General features: G+C 47.4%; 1 protein-coding gene across 1 annotated transcript in view; it reads right to left on the bottom strand.

Moving 5' to 3' along the window:
- The window catches only part of EDC4 (enhancer of mRNA decapping 4), a 516,382-nt gene that overhangs the window by 428,924 nt on the left and 64,094 nt on the right, over positions 1-23,364 (bottom strand). Inside the window, exon 4 of the mRNA XM_088470908.1 lies at positions 9,544-9,643. Coding sequence (XP_088327034.1) covers positions 9,544-9,643 — 100 coding nt within the window. The remainder of the gene's footprint in view (positions 1-9,543; positions 9,644-23,364) is intronic.

The following is a 23,364-nucleotide window of genomic DNA, read 5'->3' as shown; positions in this document are numbered from 1 at the left end:
CCCCGACCCAGTCGTAGATCCAACAAAGGGTTTTCCCGTGTCTGGGTCGCTCCTCCTTGTGCATATGAGACGCTCAGAGTCCACTATCGGTGCTCTGCTGAATCAGTTTGGTCTCAGGAGGTTTTGGCTCAGTCTCACTGTATACCTCTCCTCCGGGTCAGGTATATAGTGCTCTATATCCTACCAAGCCTTGTGTTTGAGTAGTTGATTCAGAGTCTATTGCAACTAAATTACATATGCATTGTACGTGACTGTGAGAGCTAGCGCTGTGTTGATACTGCCTTTTATTTTTGTCAGTTATAACTATCACTGTTTTTTCTCCTCATCCCTCTGTTACAGGTGGGTGGTGGGGGGGGGGTTCATTTTTACTTCACATTTACTAGTTATTTGTGAAGGCTGTCACATTACATTACATTTCATTGTTACCTTTTATAACTGATATGTCAAAAGGTAAAAGGGAAACTGGAGGTTGTGCTGTGCTGTGCTGGTTTCATGTTTGGCAGGTTTGTCCCCTCAGTAATTTATACAGGATGGTTGTTTGCTGTTGGTTCCAAAGAACCACCTCCAGTCCAGTCTACCAGCCCCTGTACAGGAGCCATCTTGGGTGTCTTCCTTGTCTCAGGTGATGACATAGCTAGTGGATTGTTTGGTTACTCCCACGCTGCCTCCTTTAATGGGATACCCAAAGCATGCTATGTTTGTCCGCCCTATACATCCTTCCTGGATCGATGTTGTTTCCCACTCAAGTCAGAGTATGGCTCAGTAGGATGTTGAACAGTCCGGTACTCACTAAGGCACCTAGCGGACGTTATGCTTTTATCAGTCTGCTCAGCATGTAGATTCAGACGCATCATCAGAGGATCAAATGATGTTCCGGAAGAGGAGGACCATCCTACAGTGGAGGCAGACTTCTTAAGTTGCGGACTACTGGCATCAAACAACAGTCGCCTACGTCCGAGAAGTGGTCTCTCAGGGGTATACCCTCACTTTCTGGAGGCATCCTCCCCAGAAATTTTTTTGCGCTACACCCCCAACGAATTCTATCAAGGCATTGGCTCTCCAGACGGCCATTTACTCCCTGCTGCAGGCAGGGGTGATAATCCCAGCTCCTGTGTTTCAAACAAGGAATCTATTTTTGGTTCAGAAACCAAATGGGTCTCAGGTTTCTATTCTAAATCTGAAAACCCTAAAACAAGTTTATCCGTGGCCCAAGATTCATATGAAAACTCTTCAGTCAATTATTTTGGGGATGGAACCTGGGGATTTTCTGGCTTCACTGGACACTCAGGATGCGTATCTGCATGTACTTATTACGCCATCCCTCCAACAATTTCTACTGTGTGCTGTCCTGCAACAAAATTACCAATTTCAGGCATTGCTCTTTGGTCTATTAACGGCCCCTCGGGTCTTCATCAAAATAATGGCGGTTATAATGGCCTACCATTGGCGTCAGGGACTCGGAATACTAACATACCTGGACGACCTTCTGACATTGGCAGAGTCTCCAGCACCATCTCCAACTGACCATTAGCTGCCTACAGACGCACGGCTGGATCATCAATTGGAAAAAATCCTCTCTTTTTCCAACACAGCGGATGATGCATCTGGGGGCACTTCTGGATTCTCAGGCACAAAGGGTGTTTCTGCCAAGAGGACAAGAGCGCGGCCCTATCATTGCGAGTACGCAAATCTCTACACAATCGAAAGGGTATCCAGTCTATCTGTGCAAGTCCTGGGGTCAATGGTATCCACCTTCGAAATGTTGGAATATGTTCAGTTCCACTCCAGGCCTCTGCAACAATTGTTTTCTCTCCCAATGGAACTGACAGTATCATCTAAAAAGGTCCCAGAGGATCCTTCTCACTACGGAGGTTCGTCTCTCTTTTTCGTGGTGGCTACAAAAGGATCATCTGGACAAAGGTCACCCATTCTGGATTCCAAATTGGGTGCTTTTCACCAAGGACGCCAGTCTTACCGAATGGGGGGCAGTGACAGGTCATCACACCTTTCCTGAAAGATGGTCAAATCAGGAAAATCTGACTATATGCTTTCTAGAGCTTCGAGCAGTATACAAAGCACTTGTCATGGCACAGGACCTGCTCCAGGGCAGGCCGGTCCAGATCCAGTCCGACAACGAGACCACAATATCTCAATCATCAAGGAGGCACATGAAGTCACTCAGCCATGAGGGAAGTGGCAAACATTCGGATTGTGGCAAAACATCATTTCCGGCTATCTCAGCATAATTCATTAAAGGAGTCCTCAACTGGTAAGCAGACTTCCTAAGCAGTCAGGACATACACGCTGGAGAGTGGGCTCTCCACCCAGGAGTTTTTCAACTCCTGGTAAACTAATGGGGTATACCAGACGTAGACCTCATGGCCTCACGTCACAATCACAAGATCCCCAGGTACGGGTCCTGGACCAAAGACCCCTCAGCCGCAGTCGTGGACTCACTGGCAGTGAAATAGGACTTCAAGCTGGCTCCAATTCCCCTCCTCCCAAGGGTCTTCAGGTAATTCAACCAGGAAGGCGGAGCAGTGATACTAGTAGCTCCTGCTTGGCCGAGATGCCATTGGCTCTCTGACATAGGGAATCTATCCATAGACACTCCGTTTCCCCTTCCTCTATGACCGGATTGGTTAGTGCAGGGTCCCTGCCTGCATCCAGACTTACCCAGTCTGTCTTTGATGGCGCGGCTCTTGACTAATGAAATCATAAGAGCAAAAGGTTTCTCAAGCTCTGTGATTCAAACGATGCTTAGGACACGAAAACCTCCCTCTGCCCGCATCTATTACAGAGTTTGGCATTCTTTGGTCAATGGTGTTCCCACAGAAAGAATGACCCTAGGGTTTTTAGGGTTTCCCCTTCTCCAGGATGGCTTAGACCTCGGTCTCAACCTGGCCACCCTGAGAGTACAGGTTTCTGCATTGTCAGTTTGGTTCCAGCGAAGGATTGCTTCTTTGTTGGATGTTATAACTTTTTTACAGGGTGTTTGCAGAGTTCAGCCACCTTTTGTCCCAACGGTGGCACCGTGGTATTTTTTCTTCGGGGGTCCACAGGGATACCATGGGGATATTATGGTTGGAAGACCAGGCACCAAACAGTTAAAAACTTTGGCTCCCAGAATGTCCCAGATGAGGATCTGGGACATTCTGGGCTCCATATATACCCCGCCTTAACCAAATGAGAGGTATATAAGGAGACTGACCCAGACCCTCCTGATACCAACTACCAGGTTGGAGCATTGGAAGATTTTCTACCAAACGTTACCAGAGAACAGATGGTGAATATCTTCCATGTAAAAGGAAGATGTTTCCTCTCTGGGAGGAGCTGCAGTGGATACTGAGATTTTAGCTTCTAAAGGCATCTTTAGCGTACGTTGTGGCACGGAGAGCTTGGAAAGCCGATATAACATCTAATAGGGCGCTGGAAGTTTTACCTTTTCATGGAGCAGAGCTGGATAGTATAATTTGTACTCTGGCGACCTCACAGTCAGCAGGTCTGCCGTCTACGTCATATAGTAGAACTAAGCAGGTTTCTTTTCAGTCTTTTTGTCCTCAGTGGAAAAACAAAAGACAGGCTTCCTCTAAACCGAATAGTTTTCGCAGGATAAAGCGACGAACTAAGGGGTCTGACCAGACTACACATTCAGCTCCTCGGCCAGACAGTAAGCCTGATGTAGCGGGCCTTCTGGGGGATCCCAGGGAGGGAGGCAGACTTCTTCAGTTTACGGATTGTTGGCATCAAACTACAGATGCTTGGGTCCGAGAAGTGGTCTCTCAGGGGTATGCTCTCACTTTCAGGAGACAACCCCAACAAAGGTTTTTTGCCATGAAGCCTTCGTCGGATGTGGGTAAGGCCTTGGCTTTTCAGGAAGCAATTCACTCTCTATTGCAGGCAGAGGTGATAACGCCAGTCCCTATTTCTCAACAGGGAAGGGGTTATTATTCAAATCTATTTCTGGTCCAGAAACCAAATGGGACATACCGCCCTATATTGAATCCAAAAACCCTCAACAGGTTTATCCATGTTCCCAAATGTTGCATGGAAACTCTCCGGTCAATTATTTAGGCTATGAAGCCAGGAGATTACATGGTTTCCCTGGATATTCAGGATGCATATCTGCATGTTCCGATTATTCCATCCCACCAGCAATTTCTAAGGTTTGCTGTCCTTCAACAACACTACCAGTTACAGGCTCTACCTTTTGGCCTTTCTACAGCTCCCCGCTGTTAAGGCTCAGTTAAGACAGTAGGGTATTAGTCCTGCAACAGCCTTGAGGGCTGGTATACTTTGGCTAGATGTGGCCGTGTAGCAGCCTTGAGGGATGGAAGTGGCTTGGCTGGCTGTGGCCTGTGGGCCAGTAAGATAAGATGCGACCTTTGGGCTGGTAGTAGCCCTGGCTGGCTGTGGCCTGTAAGATGAGATGCGGCCTTTGGGCCGATAGCAGCCTTAAGGGCTGGAAGAGACTTGGCTGGTTACGGCCTGTGGGCCAGGAGGAGGAGATGCAGCCTTAGGGCCGATAACAGCCCTGGCTGGCTGTGGGCTAGTAAGAAGAGATGCGGCCTCTGGGCCGGTAGCAGCCTCTGGGCTGAGTAGCAGCCTTGAGGGCTGGAAAACCTTGGCTCGATGCGGCCTTTGGGCCAAAATATCAGCACCTGGGCAGAGTAGCAGCCTTGGCTAGCTGTGGCCTCTGGGCTGTGTAGCAGCCTTGAGGGCTGAAAGACTTGGCAAGATGACACTAGCGGTAGTACACAAGATTGCATACACAGGACGCTGAGGTGCGCTTAGTGCTGCCGGGATGAAACTAGCGGCAGTACACAAGATCGCATAATCTGATGTGCGACCTGTGCTGTCGGGTTGACACAAGCCGCTGGACGCTAGGTTGCGCACTCTGGTCTATGCCACCTAAATGACACAAACGGCAGAGGGAAGGAATGTAGACCATGCCACCAAGATGACACGAGCGGCAGGTAGTACTAATGCGGACCGTGCCGCCTAGATGACACAAATGGCAGGAACAATAAAAGCTGGTTGGATACTGGAAACTCGACTGGATACAGAAGACCACGCTTAGAACCGGAAACACATGAAACGCTATCACCGACATTGGAGCAGCGTCCAGAGGAGAAGGTCATGGACGCAGGAGCCAATCCGGGCTGATCTCAGAATGATGGACAGTAGGTAGGCGGAGTTTCAGAGAACGCTGGCCCGGATTTGCTTTGCACAGCATTAGCAGTGCGGCGGCTTGTGACACCCACGTATTTACCAATATTATGGCGGTCATGACTGCCTACCTCAGGCATCAGGGAGTCAGAATATTGCCATATCTGGACGAACTTCTGATATTGGGACGGACTCCGGTGGTGTTGCAACACCATCTTCAACCGACAATAGCCTGACTACAAAGGCACGGCTGGGTCATCAATTGGAAGAAATCATCACTTTCTCCAACACAGCAGATGATTCATCTGGGAGCGTTGCTAGATTCTCAGGCACAAAGGGTGTTTCTGCCAGAGGACAAGATTGTGGCATTATCAAAACAAAAACACAAGCTGATACGCAAAATAAATATCCATCCCGTCAGCAATGCAGATACTGGGATCGATGGTATCGACCTTCAACATGGTGGGCTATGCTCAGTTCCATTGCAGGCCTCTGCAAAGGTTGACTATCTCCAGGTGGAACAGACAGTATCATTCAATACAGTCCAAGACCTCTCTCTCACCTCAAAGGTTTGTCACTCCCTCTTGTGGTGGCTAAAAAAGGAGCATCTAAACAAAGGTCGCCCATTCTGGGTTCCAAATTGGGTGCTCCTCACCCCGGACGCCAGTCTTTGCAGATCAGGGGGCAGTGACAGGTCATCACACTTTCCAGGGGAGATGGATAGATCAAGAAATTCATCTGCCAATAAACATTCGGAAACTGCGAGCAGTATACAAAGCACTTGTCAAGGCACAGGACCAGCTTCAGGGCAGGCCTGTCCAGATACAGTCCAACAACGAGACGACAGTAGCCTACCTCAATCAGGGAGGCACAAGAAGTCATGCAGCCATGGAAGAAGTGACAAGGGTTCTCATTTGGGCAGAATGTCATCTTCCAGCCATCTCGGGAATATTCATTCTGGGAGTACTCAATTGGGAAGCAGACTTTCTAAGCAGTCAGGACATACACGCTGGAGAGTGGGCTCTCCACCCAGGAGTTTTTCAACTCCTGGTAAACTAATGGGGTATACCAGACGTAGACCTCATGGCCAGACGTCATTGGTTCACCAACATACAGAATCTGCCAGTAGACAGTCCGTATCCCATTCCTCTGCCGCAGAATCTGCTAACGCAGGGTCCCAGCCGACATCCAGACTTGTCCCGTCTAGCTTGGATGCCGTGGCTCTTGAGACTTCCATCCTAAAAACAAAGGCGTTTTCTAGTTCGGTTATGCAGACGATGCTTAGGGGAAAGGAACCCTGCTTCTGCCCGCATTACAGAGTTTGGCATTCCTTTGGTCAATGGTGTTCTCATAAGGAATATGATCTTAAGACAGTCGTTCCCAAACTGTGCGCTGCGGCACCCTGGGGTGTCTCAGGTTGGTGGTCTAGCACCAAATGAAATTATTTTTGGTCAATGTAATGTGTATATGTGGACAAACAGAAGCGCAAACCTGTCCACTACCACATAACTGAACCTAAGGATGACAGGTCAGCACATTTTACTTCACTTTACTACATTTTATTCTGAATTTCTCAGTAACAAACTTTTGGCTTAGGGGTGCCGTGAAAACAATGCTGATACTCTAGGGCGCCGTGATTCAAATAAGTTTGGGAACTACTGTCCTAAGGTATTCAGAATTTCCAGGATTCTGGCTTTTCTGCTGGCAGGATCAGACATTTGTCTCCACCTGGTTCCAGAAGAAGATTGCTTCAATACCAGATTTTAGAATTTTTTTTTTTTTCTTAAGGAGTTCTGCGGGTTCAGCCTTCTTTTGTTCCACTGGTAGCACCGTGGGATTTGTCTTTGGTTCTTAAAGGGTTACAAGTATTCCCATTTGAACCTTTAGACTCTGTAGATTTGCAGTGGATTGATAGCAAAGACAATTTTTGCTTGCAGAGTCTCGGATTTGGCAGCACTCGCTTGTCGCTCCCCATTTTTGATTTTACCAGGATAGAGCTGTTCTTCGTACAAGGGAAGGTTACCTTCGTAAGGTAGTTTCCCGTTTTCATGTGACGAGGTTGAGGTTCCAGCTTTTCATGCTCCAGACATTTCTGTAGGTGAAGCCTCCCTGGATGTAGTTCGTGCTCTCCGTATCTATGTGGAGCGTACAAAATCTATTTATTTATTAACAGTTTCTTATATAGCGCATCATATTCCATTGAACTTTACGATTGGAAACATAAATAGAACAAAACTGGGTAATAACAGATATATAGAAAATCATTTCTCTTTTATATGGTTTTCACAAACGAGGATGGCCAGCTAGTAAACAGACTCTGGCGAGATGGCTAGCATGACTATCTCCCAGGAGTATACACGGGTTGATCTTTATGTCCCAAGAACGGTGACAGCGCATTCTACTCGGTCTGTAGGGCCATCGTGGGCCTTTTGTCATGGTGCCTCTGATGAACAATTATGCAATGCAGCCATGTGGTCTTCTGTCCTCACTCTTCTTAGGTGCTATCCCTTTGATACTTTTGCTTCCTTTGGACGACGAGTTCTCCTTTCTGCTCAGGAGCTTCCCCCACCCTAGGGGAACTACTTAAGGACATCCTCATGGTATCCCTGTGGATCCCTATGGACCCCGAAGAAGAAATTAGAGTTATGGTACACTTACCTTAATAACTCATTTTCTTCGAGGTCCATAGGGTCCACAGGGCACCCACCCTGACGCACCTGGCTTCATTGGGTTATTCTTTCGGTCACAGATTCCCTCAACTTTTGTTAGTGTGTTTCTGGTGTACGATTGTTCTTCCTTCTCCTCTTGCCTTCTCCTGCCTTTAGGCTTGCTAACTAAACTGAAGTCCTATGGCTAGGGGCGGGGTATATATGGAGGAGGACCCAGGGCATTCTGGGAGCCAAAGTTTTTAACGGTTTGGTGCCTGGTCTTCCAACCACAATATCCCCATGGTATCCCTGTGGACCGCAAAGAAAAGGAGTTATCAAAGGCAAGTCTACCAGAACTCATTTTGTCCTGGTTTCTCAAGGGGCTGCAAGCTCCCCCATTTGATCCTCTGGACTCAGTAGATTTGACATGGTTGACAGCGAAGACACTTTCTCCTCTTCGGCATGCAGTCTCTCTGATTTGGCAGCGCTCTCTTGTCGCTGCCCCTTTTTAATTTTTCGCCAGGATGAAGCAGTTCCTCCGTACACGGGCGGGTTACCTTCCTAAGGTAGTGTCCTGTTTTCATGTGAATGAAGAGATTGTGGTTCCAGCTTTTCAGTCGTCAGACCTTTCTGAAGGTGAAGCCTCCCTGGATGTGGTTCGTGCTCTCCGTATCTATATTGATCGTATAGACACTTTTAGAAAATCAGACGCTCTGTTTGTTACATGGTTTCACAAACAAGGATGGCCAGCTAATAAACTCTGGCTCGATGGTTATGTTTGACTATCTCAGGTTTACACACAGGCTGATCTCCTTGTCCCAAACACAGCGACAGCACATTCTACCTGGTCTGTGGGACCATCGTGGGCATTTCATTGTGGTGCCTCTGTTGAGCAATTATGCAAGGCAGCCACATGGTCTTCTGTCCTCACTTTTCTTGATACTTTTGCCTCTCAGGATGCTTCCTTTGGGCAACGAATTCTCCTTTTCTGCCCAGGAGCATCCCCACCACCCTTAGGGAAACTGCCATAGGACATCCCCATGTATCCCTGTGGATCCCTATGGACCCTGAAGAAAAAATATAAGAGTTAAGGTAGACTTACCTTTGATAACTTTTTCTTCGAGGTCCATAGGTCCACAGGGCACCCACCCCGACCCACCTAGCTGCATCGGGAAAGTTTTCTTTCGGTCACGGAATCCCTCATTTCTGAGTGTTTCTGGTGTACGATTGTACTTCCTTCTCCTGCATTGGGCTTGTTTACAAAACTGAATAGCTGTGGATTGGGGTGGGGTATATGTGGAGGAGGACCTGGGGCATCTTGGGAGCTGAAAGCTTAACTGTTTGGTGCCTGGATCACTCCAACCACACTATCCCCATGGCATCCATGGAGACCCTTTGGACCTCGAAGAAAAAGTTATCAAACGGTAAGTCTACCATAACGCTTATTTTTCTTTATACTTTGACAATGCAGACAATGGTTTCCACTGCCTATCTGTGCAACGTGAATTTCTACTTATGTGCCGATATTTCACTGAATGTGTTATATGCTTTGTGTGCTCTCTCTTTCTTGGACTGGCATTGCACCATAGCTCTTTAGTAATTGTCATCCAGTTTCTGAGCATTGTTAGTTTTCATCTTTTTTATTTTTTTTTAACTGTATTGTTTTGGTTAGGATTGAAAACTTTAGTTAAGATTCCATAATTTAAAAAAAGTATGTTCATCATACCTCTAGTAGCATATGCAAGATAAGCATTAGAAACTGCTATCAAATTGCCATTGTAGTATTTCTGTTCCCAGTCATATTTTGCAACAGGTTGAATTGTGACCTAGAGAAGAAAACCAACAAAGACAGTTATCACTATGTTAATATTTATATCCTTTACTATAAATCATTTAAAAAGTTGGTTCTTAGACCATATAACTTGTATATAAATGTTATTATGGCAATTTAGCTTTAAACAAAAAGGGGAATCAGTGTAAATAGCAAAATTATCTCTTACGTAGAAAATACTGAGCCAGTGGTGCCATGCAGTGAAGCAAATCATCATTCCTTAACATTCAAAAAACCCCACACTCCAGTGGGTTCTCGCAAACGTAGGACTGGTAAACTTCCTTACACAGCACCAGATACTCAAGAGGGCTAACATAGCCTAGATAAACAGAACAAGCTGCAATAATACACATTTTAAGAGTTAAGATTCCTTTGTTTCTTTGGTCTTCCTGGTCAAAAGACGCAGCAAAGCAGATTATGAAATTTCCTAATTAACCTTAAGTAGACAAAAGAATATACTTTAAATGATACTGCCATATGTAGGTGGATTTATGAGGTGCACAGGATACAGGTGGGAGGACTTAAAAACAGATACCCAACTTCATCTTGGGTAAAAGCAATGGTGCCATTACAGACCAGCCTTCTCGCATGCTGCTGATGGTGGTTCGATAACTATTTTTTTTTTTTTTACTTATTTGCTGTCCTTCAGTGCTAAATAGGATTTGGATTAGTCTTTAGCATTATTAATGTACTTGTTGAAAAGGAGTCTCACATATCCTTAGGGAGTAAAAGTCCCTATAGGGATCAATGACTGGTATAAAAGCATACAGCCTGCTGCCTCCTGCTTTTATATATGGAAAAAAGAATACACCATTAACAGACTTCACAGTAGTGCTAACGATACAAGAGTATGACCAAACAAACAAAAAAAATGACTGAAGTCATATTGGATGTATGCTGTTGAGTATTGTGCTCCGTCTTACTCTACAGTTACAGAGTGTTCAAGAAATAGTACCAAAGCAATGCCAAGGACACCCCAGTAAATGACTGAAAAAGGAGTTGGAGACTATATTTACATCACAATTATTGAATTATATAGAAGAAGCTGAAAGCAAAAGGCAATGCTTTTAACATTCTCCTTAAATAATAATTAAAAAAAAAAAACAGTGTACAAATCAGACTAATAATATGAGATATGGTAAGAACTTACCCTTGTTATCTCTATTTCTACGAAGTCCATAGGGTTCCACAGGATACCTTTTGGTATAGGCGATGGCGGCAGACATCCAGGCACCACAGAGTAAAATTTTCAGCCTCCCAGGATGCACTGGGGTCCCTCTCCCATACCCCGCCCCCGAGCCTCAGGCCACTCAGTTTCGTAACAAGCCATAGGCCGGAGCAGGAGCAAAAAAGAGAGAGAAGACAGTCTGGAACACACAAGAATCACATTCTCACCAGAAGGAGACGGAGAAACCGGTGACCAGATCAAAGCCCATCTGCAGTACAGGTGCGACAGGGTGGGAGTCCTGTGGAACCCTATGGACTTCGTAGAAATAGAGATAACAAGGGTAAGTTCTTACCATATCTCATATTTTCTACTTTAGGGTCCATAGGGTATCCACAGGATACCTTGGGGATGTCCCAAAGCAGTATCCTTTAAGGGTGGGGACGCTCCTGTGCAGAAAGGAGAATACGCCGCCGAAAGGAAGCATCCTGAGAGGCGAAGGTATCAAAAGCATAATACCTTACCAAAAATATGGACAGATGACCACGTGGCTGCCAATCACCGCTGAAGCGCCACGTCGAGCTGTCCACGAAGGACCCAGAGACCTAGTGGAAGAGCTTTAATAGAGGATGGAACAGGAAGACCTGTGAATCCATCCTGCCAAAGTTAGCGTAGTGGCAGGCCAACCCTTTTTATGGAAACCAGAAAGGACAAAACCGAGAGTCTGATTTCCTAAATGGACTGGTACGGTCAACTTAAATTATTAGCGTCCGTACCACAGCCAAATAGGCCTCACCAGCAGACAGGACTGGGGAAGTAAAGGCAAGCACTGCCCTGTTCCTAGGAAAGATGAGAAAAAGGGAGGTCTACATGACAGAGCCTCCCATTCTGAGATCCTACTGGCCAAATTAAGAGCCAGAAGGAATACAGTCCTAGCCGTAAGCCATTTGAAATCCACTGAGCCCAGTGGATCAAATGGCGGTCCTCAGAGAGCCCTAAGGACCACAGCCAAATCCCAAGGAGCCACAGGTGGAACAAAAGGATGCTGAATATAACGTACACCCTGCACAAAGGTGCGGACATCAGGAAGAGTAGCAATCCTACGCTGAAACCATACTAACAGGGCAGACACCTGCACCTTGAGGTAAGCAAGGCGAAAACCATTATCTAAGCCCACCTGTAGGAAAGCCAACCTCTGGATATCCAGAATACCCGAGGGAGCCTAGCCTCTAGGGCGACACCTGAAAGAAAGTATACCATACCTAATGGTAAATTCTTGCAGATAAAAACTTCCGAGCTCTTAGCATGGACAGAGCCCTTGTTAACTATAGAGCTGGAAAAACTCCTAGACCTTAAGAGGGCAGTCTCCACCACAGACAACCCAGGTCTGGGGATCAGCCAGGATCCTGAGACAACAGGTCCGGGCGTAGAGGCAACAGCTTCGGAGTGTTAACTGAGAGGCTCCGAAGATCTGAGTAATAGTGCCATCTGGCCTACGCTGGAGCCATCAGCAGGAGCGTGCCTCCTTCTTGCTATTACTGGAGGAAGAAGGGATAACGGAGGGACGAGGTACACAACTTGGAAGGTCCACTGGACCTGCCTACGTCTATCAGAAGAGTCTCATCTCTGAAAGGCTCCACTTGTTCACCAGAAGATTGAACACCTCCTGATAAAGAGGACATTTCCCTGAATGCACGTCTTGACGGCTGAGAAAGCCTGCTTTTCATCTGAGGATTCCTGAATGAACACTGCCGATGACGGCAGGGATATAGCCTTCCACCCAAGCCAGAATTCGGGACACCACTGTTAGTGTCGCCTGACTTCGGGAACCTCCTAGGTGGTTTACATAAGCCATCATGATGGCGTTGTCAGACTGTACCTGCACGGTATTTCCGTGGAGGACCTGTCCTGCATGCTGGAGAACCCTGAATACTGCTCAGAGTTCTCAGATGTTTATGGGAAGCGCAAAAACTACTGGTGTCCACCTGCCCTGGAACAAGCGTGGACCCGTCATGCTTCCCAGCCACGGATACTGGCGTCCGTCGTCAGAAGGACCCTGTCCGCAATCCCAAAGGGGGTGCCCCTTGTTTAGGTGAGCTTTCTGCAGCCATCAGGCCAGAGAGAGACAAACCTCCGGGGAAAGCCTATTGACTTTATCCTATGGGGCAACCCATCCCATCCGGAGAGGATCAAGTTCTTTAGAGTGAAGCTGGGTATTTTCCACCATGTCGAACAGCGACATCCTGGAACCCAGGAACCACATTGCCAAGTGAATAGACACTTGGCGACTCTGCAGGCAACTGCGTACCTTTGCCTGTAATGCAGAGATCTTTTCCTCAATCACAAAGATCCTCAGATGTTGGGATATGGAGCATCCTCTGTGAAGAATCAGAGAGGACCATTTCCAGTTTATCAGTCAGCCCTAACGTAGCAACACAGATATTGTCCGTTGCATATGGCACTGAAGTATCTCTGGAGACCGTGTAACAACAGGAGGTCACTCGGATAGGGTAACTAGCGGACCCCCTGTCTCCGCAGGTGGGCTGCCATAACTACCATGACCCTGGTAAACCGTGAGGCGCGGAGGCCAGACCAAGGGGCAATGCCAGAAACTGGAAATGCTTATCGACCACTGCAAACCTGAGGAAAACACTGGTGTGCTAAGAAAAGAGGGATATTCAGGTAGTCGCCCTGAATATATCCAACGACACCACAAAATTCCCAGGCTCCATTGAATGATGGAATGCAGGGTCCCCCTCCCGAACCGAGGAACCCTTAAGAATTTGTTGAAGGATTCGAGGTTGAGAATGTCCTGGTAAGACCCATTGGGTGTCTGTACCAGAAAGAGGATGGAGTAATACCTCGTTCCCCTTTGGGGCAACGGAATAGGTACTATAACTCCTGCCTGGAGCATAGAGTGTCACCCTCAAAAATTACAGGGCCTAGTTCTGAATTGACAGAAGACCTGTAACGAAAAACCTTCTGGGAGGCTTTTACCGGGAGGAAAAGACATACCTTCAAGAAAATACTTCTCTTACCCCAGTGTCCGTGGTGGTCAGACACCAGCACTGGGCGAACTGGAGAAGCCGGCCTCCAACTCTGGGGGCTCCCGAGAGGAGGCCCGTCCCGTGAGGCTGAAGGCTTATAGTCCAACTTGGGAGTAGGACATCTTGTACTCCAAGCCTGTTCTTATGGCTGAGCAGATTTCCTGGCTACTGACTGTCTTGGAAAGCTGTATTTTAGACTTACCCTGGCCTCACAGGGCCGAAAAAACAAAGTCCCAGACCCTGATGGGACTGTAGCCGATGGCAGACACGCAGACGTAGCTGCTGCCTGCAGGGCCACAATTGCGTCCAGACGAGGGCCAAACAGGACTTGTCCCGTAAAAGGCAAAGCATTCCAAATGGAATCTGCGTCCGCTTTCCAAGAGCGCAACCACAGGGAGCGGCAAGCCGCTACTGCTGCCGAGGAGATTCTGGAAAGGAGTAGGCTATATGTAAGACCGTCTCATTAAGAACGTGGCAAAGTCTCTGAGAATTTGCCACTATCCACCTGCTCTCCTGGAGAGTCAGTGTGCAGAGATCCAGTTACCTACTCAGTGTTCCATTGCTCTGGCCCCCCAGCACACGGCCATAGCCGGCCTGGAAGCCCCTCCAGCAAGGGAATATTGGATTTTAGATATATTTGCACCTTGCAATCTGGAACCTCCTTCAAAGAGGACCTGGAGGGCATGGGCAACGTAGCACTCCTCACTAGGCGTGTAACATGAGAATCTACCCGTAAGGTAACTCCCATTCGGAAATGTAATTATCCGCAAAAGGGGTATGCAAAAGCTCAACCGTTTTTGAGGCTGGAACCGCTTACCCGGATTTTCCACGCCTCCTCTAAAATGATCCACCTGACCAGATAGAGGAATTACAGTGGCCACACCCTTATCCTTAAAGAAGGCATATTTGGATTTAGCCACGGGGGATATGTAATAACCAAAGCCGCACGGACTGCCCGTAGAAGGCCAGGTATATAGACTTTAGACCCAGACTACGCCTCCTTTGCACTAAGGGGCTCGTGTCTGAAAAAGTCAATAATGTCACCGTCATCAGACGTCATGTCCGTCTGAGACCCGAAAGGCCTAAATGGTGACTCCCCATGTAAAACGTCCATCAGGTGCTATACCATTTGGACAATAAATTCACCCACACAGGCTCCTGCGAGACCTGGGGGGGGCGAAAAACAGGATACACTGGGGTACCATCAACTGTGCAGGGACCCTGCATGTGATGAGACCACCACAGGCTGCGATAACCCCTTGGGGAAACGCAGGGGGCGTTGCCCACAAAGGCTGTAAGCATCTTAGCCAGCCGAGGGCGGTCCCCTTTTTTGTGCAGGCACAGTGACAGAAATGGGGCGTGATATATAATACAACATGCCCTCCATAAACCCTCAGTGTCTACATATCCCTCCGCTAACTGCACATGATATCAGTACATTATAGCTGGAAGAGGATATCCTCGTTCACTTTCCGACATGAGGAGTGTGAACGGAGCGTATGTGACCTCCCACACAGAAAAACCATGTTTACTGTGAGGTAATAAACACCCTGCGACACCGCACCGCAAGGGCTGTAGCAGAACAACAGGGATAGGAAAAAGCTGACAGTCAGAAATGAAAGTACAGGCAAACAGCGCTAGCATTTAAGTCACATACAATGCACAGATAACATCCTGCATTACAGGCACTGCAAACAACTACACAGACCAGAGCCTGGTAGGAAACAGTGCTGCATACACTGAACTTAATTGAAGGAGAGGTATGCGGGGGACCCGGACCGCAATGGCATCTGTATCAGCTTCCAGCAGCGTTTGCCATCCCCAGCACATGTAGTGAGAAAATGGCCACCGAGGAGCAGAGAGAAGGCAGGGCCCGGGGGAGGAGCGCTGACACAGCCCGCTCAGACCGCTGTGGAATGGCACTGTGCAGCGGGGGAGACGCCGGCTGTGAGACAGGGAAGGCGTTCTCCCCTGGCGTGCTATCAACCACTGGGACGCCGCGCTGTACCGCACATGCTACGGCCCGCTGTCCCTGGTGGTCTAGAGGAAGGCGCAGGATGAGTACCTGGCCCCACGCGCAGCCGGTCCCCAGGGAGCCCCCTGCCTGGGGACCAAACAGGACTGTGTTACCGGCGGGTGCCCACCGCGGGACCCCGCCGCTTACCTTGTTCCCCGTGCATCCGGCCACAGTCCAGGTAGCCGGGGATCGCCGCTAGCTGTGACCCCAGCTACCTACCAGCATCCCCGGATCGGTACCGGCGGGGTATAGGAGTGACAGCATGGATGTCAATACTGACTGTCCTATGCTGGAGCACTCTAGTTGTGCAGCCACAGCTGCGAAGAAATATTCAGGGGCCTTAAAAAGACGCCCCTCTGTATGGTGCGACTGGTCCGGCCAGGCACTTACGAAAACTGAGTGGCCTGAGGCTCGGGGGCGGGGTATAGGAGAGGGACCCCAGTGCATCCTGGGAGGCTGAAAATTTAACTCTGTGGTGCCTGGATGTCTGCCGCCATCGCCTATACCCCAAGGTATCCTGTGGATACCCTATGGACCCTGAAGTAGAAATTACATTTTAATAGGATAGGGTAGGGATTACAGCTAAAATCTACACTCAATCTACACAGCAGGTATTTAAGGTAAATAATGTTTCTCACTCAGCTTTGTATGTTTTGTAGCCTGACTACGGGCAATTAAAGCTGTGCTGCCGATTCGTATGGGAGAATCGCACAGAGAGCCGATATAAAGCAGAGCCATACTGGACGGTTAAGTACAGAACTGTGCCAAAAGGATAAGGATCTGATGGTTGCTATTGGAGTCATTATATGTGAATTATCAAGTGGTGTATTCCACCATATAAAAGGTACACCTCCAGCACATAGAGGGTTATAAGTCCTGGTGAAGGATTTTTTATTAGTACCTTAAAATTACTGCACTATGAAGAGCCATTTTTCCACCTCTTTTCAGAGACAAAATATTATAATATATATATAATCACAGTGCGTCACTTTTTCCACATTTTGTTATGCTGCAGCCTTATTTCAAAATGGAATAAATTAATTTTTGTCCTCAAAATTCTACACACAATACCCCATAATGACATCTTGTAAAACCATTTTTATTACATTTTTGCAAATGTAATAAAAAAAAAAAAAAAGAAACACTAAAGCTGCATACACAACGATTTTGTTACCAACGATTTTATGAACAATTTTCTGTCAGATTTTTTTTAAAGTGTAATAAACCAACAGACAGGAATACACTCTGCTTCGAGCAGACAGCTTCCATCCACACTATCGATTGCCTCCCATATTCCCAATTATTGAGGGTCAAAAGAATTACCAACAACGACGACATCCTTGAAAAGGATTTGGACCTCATGATTGATAAATTTAGGAATAGGGGATATCCTGAAAGCTAATACAAGCTCTCAAGAAAGTGGATGGCCTCCCTATATCAGAATTAACTGTCAGATATTTGTCAAATCTGTCTGGTGGGAAGGAAAATCTGGTCCGTTTTCTAGTGCTTGGGTGCAAATTTCTATTGTCATTTGCTCACATACATTACCAGGTTTTCATTCCAACCAGTCAGATTGGACAGATATCTGACAGATAATTGCAGTGTATGCCCAGCATTACTAATACTTTACCCAAGGTGCCTCAATATACCCTTAATTGGGTACATACCTATAATACAGCTAAGGAAATTCGCAACTTCAGCAAAGCACTTCGGCCAGTTATTAAAAATGATCCTGATCTTTTAAATTTAAGGAGAAACAATATTAGATCCTGCTACCGAAGAGGCAAGAACATCAGAGACTGGTTGGTCCACTCTGACATCACTGAAGCTGTCAACTTCCAAGAGAATAAACACAAAGGTCTGGCTGTTTCAAATGTACGGGCTGCACTACGTGCAGCCATATGATTACGGGTAAATTTTTCCATTATCCACATTCAGGCCGGTAATATGAAATCCGATACAGACTAACCTGTTCCAGTACCTACGTAGTCTACCTTGCAGATCGGACATTAGATCAGCTATCAATGGCAATGGATCGGATCAACCTCTGGCAAGACACTTTGCAGAATCTAAACACAACCTAGCGAGCTTTAGACACATGATAATTGACAAAGTACCTGATGACGGCAGAAGTGGAGAACGTAATAAAAAGCTATTACAACTAGAGGCAAAGTGGATCCATACACTGTTAAACCCAAGGGGTTGAACGACCAACTTAATTTAAATTTCTTTTTTGATATCCCCTGCTTCTTATTGCTCCTACATACTTTTTTTTCCTTTTCTTCTTTTTTTGATTTTTTTTTCATATGCTATATGATGTTTATACTGCATCTAGGTATTTTTATAGGCTCCTCTTTGTACACATTTATTACTTGGGTGTTATGATTTGTTTTTGACATATTTACTCTACTTAACTGAGGGCATTTTTTATCACCTTTTTAACATTCTACTCTATATCCCTTATTTTAATTTTTCTCTTTTGTTGCTCTACTAGAATAGATCTTTATTATTTGTTTGTTCCTATTTCACATTCTGGTGGTTCATCTAAGTATCGTGTATATGCTTCCCCCGCAGGCACCGGATTGCCATGGCCACCGTTCGAGTCAGCCGGCTCTAGGGTCATACATCAGCTGCCCCGAAGTCCTGTGTATCCTGCGCGCAGTGGCCAGCGTGACCGGACGTCTGAAGAGGGGAAGCAGTAGGTATTTAAGGTATATAATGTTTCTCACTCACCTTTGTATGTTTTGTAGTCTGACGACGGGCAATTAAAGCCCGAAACGTTGCAACAGCACTTGTGTGCTTTTCTTTATTACACTGAAGCAGACTGCTGAGTATCGCCATTGGAGGTGTATATATGCATATATATTTTATTACCAGTTATTTATACAGCGCACACATATTCCGCAGCTCTTTACAGAGAATATTTGGCCATTCACATACGTCCCTGCCCCAGTGGAGCTTACGGTCTATATTCCCTACGACATGTACACACATACATACCAGGGATGTGCAGGCTCGGATAGGTTAGAGTTTGCACGCCGAGTTCGGATTTTTCCCTTCAAAAAAACGGACCTCAGAAAGAGGCAAAACGTCATCTTGCATGGACCAACATCATCATTCCTGGACTTTTGTCCAGGAATGATGATGTTTGTCCATGCAAGATGAAGTTTTGCCTCTTTCTGAGTTCCGTTTTTTTGAAAGATCAGAAACATGGAGCGACAGGAAACCGCCCCTAAATCTGACACTTCTAGCGGAAGCTATGGCCAGAAGAAGTCTTAGCAGCTAACCATTTTAGATCAACAGAAGTCAGGGGTTCAAAAGGAGGACGCGAAGGACTACAGCCAAATCCCAAGGAGCCACTGGAGGGACAAAGGGAGGCTGAATCCGGAGGACACCTTGTAGGAAAAAGTGCGAATATCGGGAAGAGTAGCAATCCTGCATTTTAACCAAACTGAAAGAGCAGAGAAATGCACCTTCAGTGAGGCTAGGCAGAGACAGAGATCCAGTCCCGCTTGGAGGCAAGCCAAAATCCTAGGTATCCGAAACACCAGAGGATCATAACCTCTGGGACGACACCACTGAAAATACGTCTGCCACACTCTGATAGATCCGAGCAGAGGCTGGCTTACGCGCTCTGAGCATAGTGTTTACTACAAAGCTGGAGAATCCTTTGGACCTTAGGAGGGATGTCTCAAGAGCCACGCCGTCAAACACAGACGACCCAGGTCCGGGTATAGGCAAGGACCTTGAGACAACAGGTCCGGACGTTGAGGCAACGGAGTGTCGACGGAGAGACTCCGAAGATCTGAGTACCAGTGACGCCTGGGCCACGTTGGAGCCACCAGCAGGACAGTGACTCCTCCTTGTTTGAACTTCCGAATGACTCGAGGAAGAAGGGAGACTGGAGGAAACAGGTACACAAACTGGAAGGTCCACTTTACCAACAGGGCGTCTACCAAGATCGCCCCGGCATCTCTTGTTCTGAACCCGTACACCGGCAGTTTGTGATTGTGTCGGGAGGCCATCAGGTCCACGTCCGGAAGGTCCCACTTGTCCACTAGGAGTTGAAACACCTTTTGGTGAAGAGACCATTCCACTGGATGCACATCGCGACAGCTGAGGAAGTCCGCTTTCCAATTGAGAACTCCCGGTATGAACACTGCTAATATGACTGGGAGATGACCTTCCGCCAATGTCAGAATGCATGACACCTCTGTTATTGCCGCCTGACTTCGAGTTCCTCCTCGATGGTTGATGTACGCCACGGTTGAGGCGTTGTCTGACTGAACATGCACGGGCTTTCCGTGAAGTGTGTGTCTGGCCAGCTTGAGAGCTTGGAAAACAGCCCGAAGTTCCAATAGGTTGATTGGCAGGGCCGCTTCTACCGCTGTCCAATGACCCTGAAAACAGTGTGTTCCGGTTACTGCACCCTAACCGCGGAGACTGGCGTCCATCGTTAGGATGACCCAGTCCGGGTTCCAAAAGTGGCGTCCCTTGGTGAGACGGTCTGTCAGCAACCACCAGTTAGGAGACATACGCACCTACGGAGAGAGCACCATCGTCTGTGCTTTTATCCAATGGGGTAATCCGTTCCACCTGGATAGAATCAGTTTCTGCAGAGGCCTGGAATGAAACTGGGCATATTCCACCATGTCAAACGTCGAGACCATGGAACCCAGAACTTGCATTGCTGAGTGGATTGGCACTCGGCGACTGTGGAGACATTGCGTACTCGCGTCTGTAAACTGGAGATCTTGTCTGCAGTCAGAAAGATCCTCTACTGTTGGGAATCCAACAAGGCTTCCAGATGGAGCATCCTCTGGGTTGGAGTCAGGGATGACTTCTTCCAATTGATTAACAACTCGTGTGTCACGAGAATATAAATTGTTAGCTGCAGATGGTGGTGGAGCACTTCTAGAGATCCTGCCAATAGGAGGTCATCCAGGTAAGGTAGCAGTCTGACACCTTGTCCCCGCAGGTGAGCCGCCATGATAGCCATAACTTTGGTAAACACCCGAGGTGCAGTAGACAGGCCAAAAAGCAGAGCCCAAAACTGGAAGTGTTGCTGCTGTATAGCAAACCTGAGATAACGCTGGTGAGAGGGTGCAATGGGTACATGTAGGTATGCGTCCTGAATATCCAGCGATACCATAAAATCCCCAGGTTTCATAGCCAGTATGATGGAGCATAAGGTTTCCATCCGGAATCGAGGTACCCTGTGGAATTTGTTCAGGAATTTGAGATTGAGTATAGGTCGATGAGATCAGTTTGGCTTTTGGACTAGAAAGAGTAGAATAATAACCCTTCCCTTTCTGGGGTAACGGGACTGGTATAATGACCCCTGCTTACAGCAAGGACTGATGGGCTTTCTGGATCTGTAAGGTCTAGTCTTGTCTGAAGGAGGGCCTGTGCAGAAAAACGGTTGGGAAAGCCTTCTGCGAATCGAGAGGGCGTACCCGTGGGAGGCCACTTCTCTTAACCAAGTGTCTGTGGTGGTCTGACACCAGCACTGGGCGAACTGAAGTCGGACTCCCACTCCGGGATCCCCCAGAGGGAGGCCCATCCCGTCAGGGTGAGGGTTTATCTTCTAACTTAGAAGTTGGACATTTTGTTCTCCAGGCCTGTTTTTTGGGCTTGGCAGTCTTTTTGGGGACTGACTGCCGAGGAAAGGCTTGACCGTAGGTTTCCCTTGGGACCGAAAGGACGAGGTCCGTGGTCTCGTAGAAGTAGATGCAGAGTGCAGAAATGCTGACTTAGCAGCTGTTAATGTGTCCACAATCTTGTCTAAGGCCGGACCAAACAAGATTACACCGTTATAAGGCAAGCACTCTAAGCCCTTCTTAGAATCAGCGTCCGTCCTCCAGTAGCACAGCCACAAGTAATACCGAGCTAACAAAGCAGCAGCCAAAATCCTGGAGGTCAACAGACGACATCCAAAGCAGCTTAGTTAATATATGCAGCTGCATACCGGAGGTTACCCACTAATGTCACCTGATCTCTGGAAACACCTGTAGGAAGAGAGTCCTCAAGGGATTCTGCCCAAAATTCCATAGCCTTGGCCACCCAGGAGATAGCCATGGATGGCCGGGCTGTTGCCCATGAAAGAAAATAAAATCGATTTCAGGCAAAGTTTCACCTTCCTATCCATAGGATCTTTAAGGGAAGATATGGATGGCATAGGCAATGTAGCACTTTTCATTAAGAACGTAACATGAGAATTTAGCACAGTGTTCCTCAGGAAAAGTGCAACAGTAGGCTAGGCGTTTCTGACGCTGGTAAGGCTTCCCAGGCGATTGCCAAGCCGCCATATGATCCAATAGCTGATCACATAAAGGTAATTCCACAAAAGTAACCCTTATTTCTTTGAACAGGGCATGTTTGGACTGCGGTGCTGGTGGTTCGTCCTCCTCAATGACTAATGCAGAACGCACCGCTCGTATCAAAGCAGGAATATTGATCTTAGACTGAGTCTCTGCCTCCTCTGTAGACTGAGAAGACTGCAAACACCGCTTGGCAGGCCTACAGGGATTTTCTCCCTGCAACATGGCCTGGAAAGCAGTGGAGGTGGCTGCCCAGGCTCTGCACTGAGCTAGAGAGGGTATCGGCCCATGGTTGAGGCACAGGAGGTACCTGCACGGCCGTAACCGGTTGATGCAACCCCTGTGAGGGAATAAGACTGCTGTGGGAACCCTATAGGGGGAAAATAGTTGGTACTACCAAACGGTCTGCAATAAATGTCAATACCTGAGCAAAGGAAGCCCAAGGGGGTTCCTGCATAGGGACAAAGACATTAGAAGGACCTGGAGGATTATAGCATTTCACACATAATCCATCTTGTACCATCTCCTCCTCACCTGAGCCTGACGCACATGACAGCAGGATGGACGCATCAAAGTGTACATCATCATCATTCTCAGACACCATATGAAAGAGTATAATACAACATCTGAGTATGTCAGATACTAGGCGGGAGCCAAAATACTATTTCTGGCTGATGCTTTAAGAAGCTGCAGGGACACAGGCTCAAAAATGGCACAGTATGTGACAGACCACTTAAATATTTGTGATAAATTTGAGTTATCAGACAACACCCTGACAACATCATGTACTGTTAGGGTAGTAGATAGAAAGCAAAAGGTATAGCAATATGTCTGACAGTATGAGATAGAGACACAGATAAACAGCGCTAGCACAAGTGACACATAATGCAGAGTAAACACCTGCACAATTGCACTTCAATTCAACTGCGCAGACTCAGCGTCTGGTAGGCTATAGTCCTACATACGCTGACCAGGTGGTGAGGTATGTAGGCGGTGGAGACTCCGTAACCTTCTGAGGGAGATGAGACTTACCAGTGTGAAAAAATGGGCGCCGGAGACCTCAGGGGGGCGTGTCCTTGAGAGGAGAAACAGTACAGCCGAGCCAGATCTTAGCGGAAAGGCACACTGAGCTGAGGGGGAGGAGCCGCTAAACAGGGAAGGCTGCCT

Source organism: Taudactylus pleione, unplaced genomic scaffold (assembly GCF_031769625.1).
Source record: "Taudactylus pleione unplaced genomic scaffold, aTauple2 ptg000106l, whole genome shotgun sequence".
Classification (NCBI taxonomy): Eukaryota; Metazoa; Chordata; class Amphibia; order Anura; family Myobatrachidae; genus Taudactylus; species Taudactylus pleione.
Note: the sequence above shows the minus strand (reverse complement) of the source record. Positions and strands in the feature narration are given on the sequence as shown.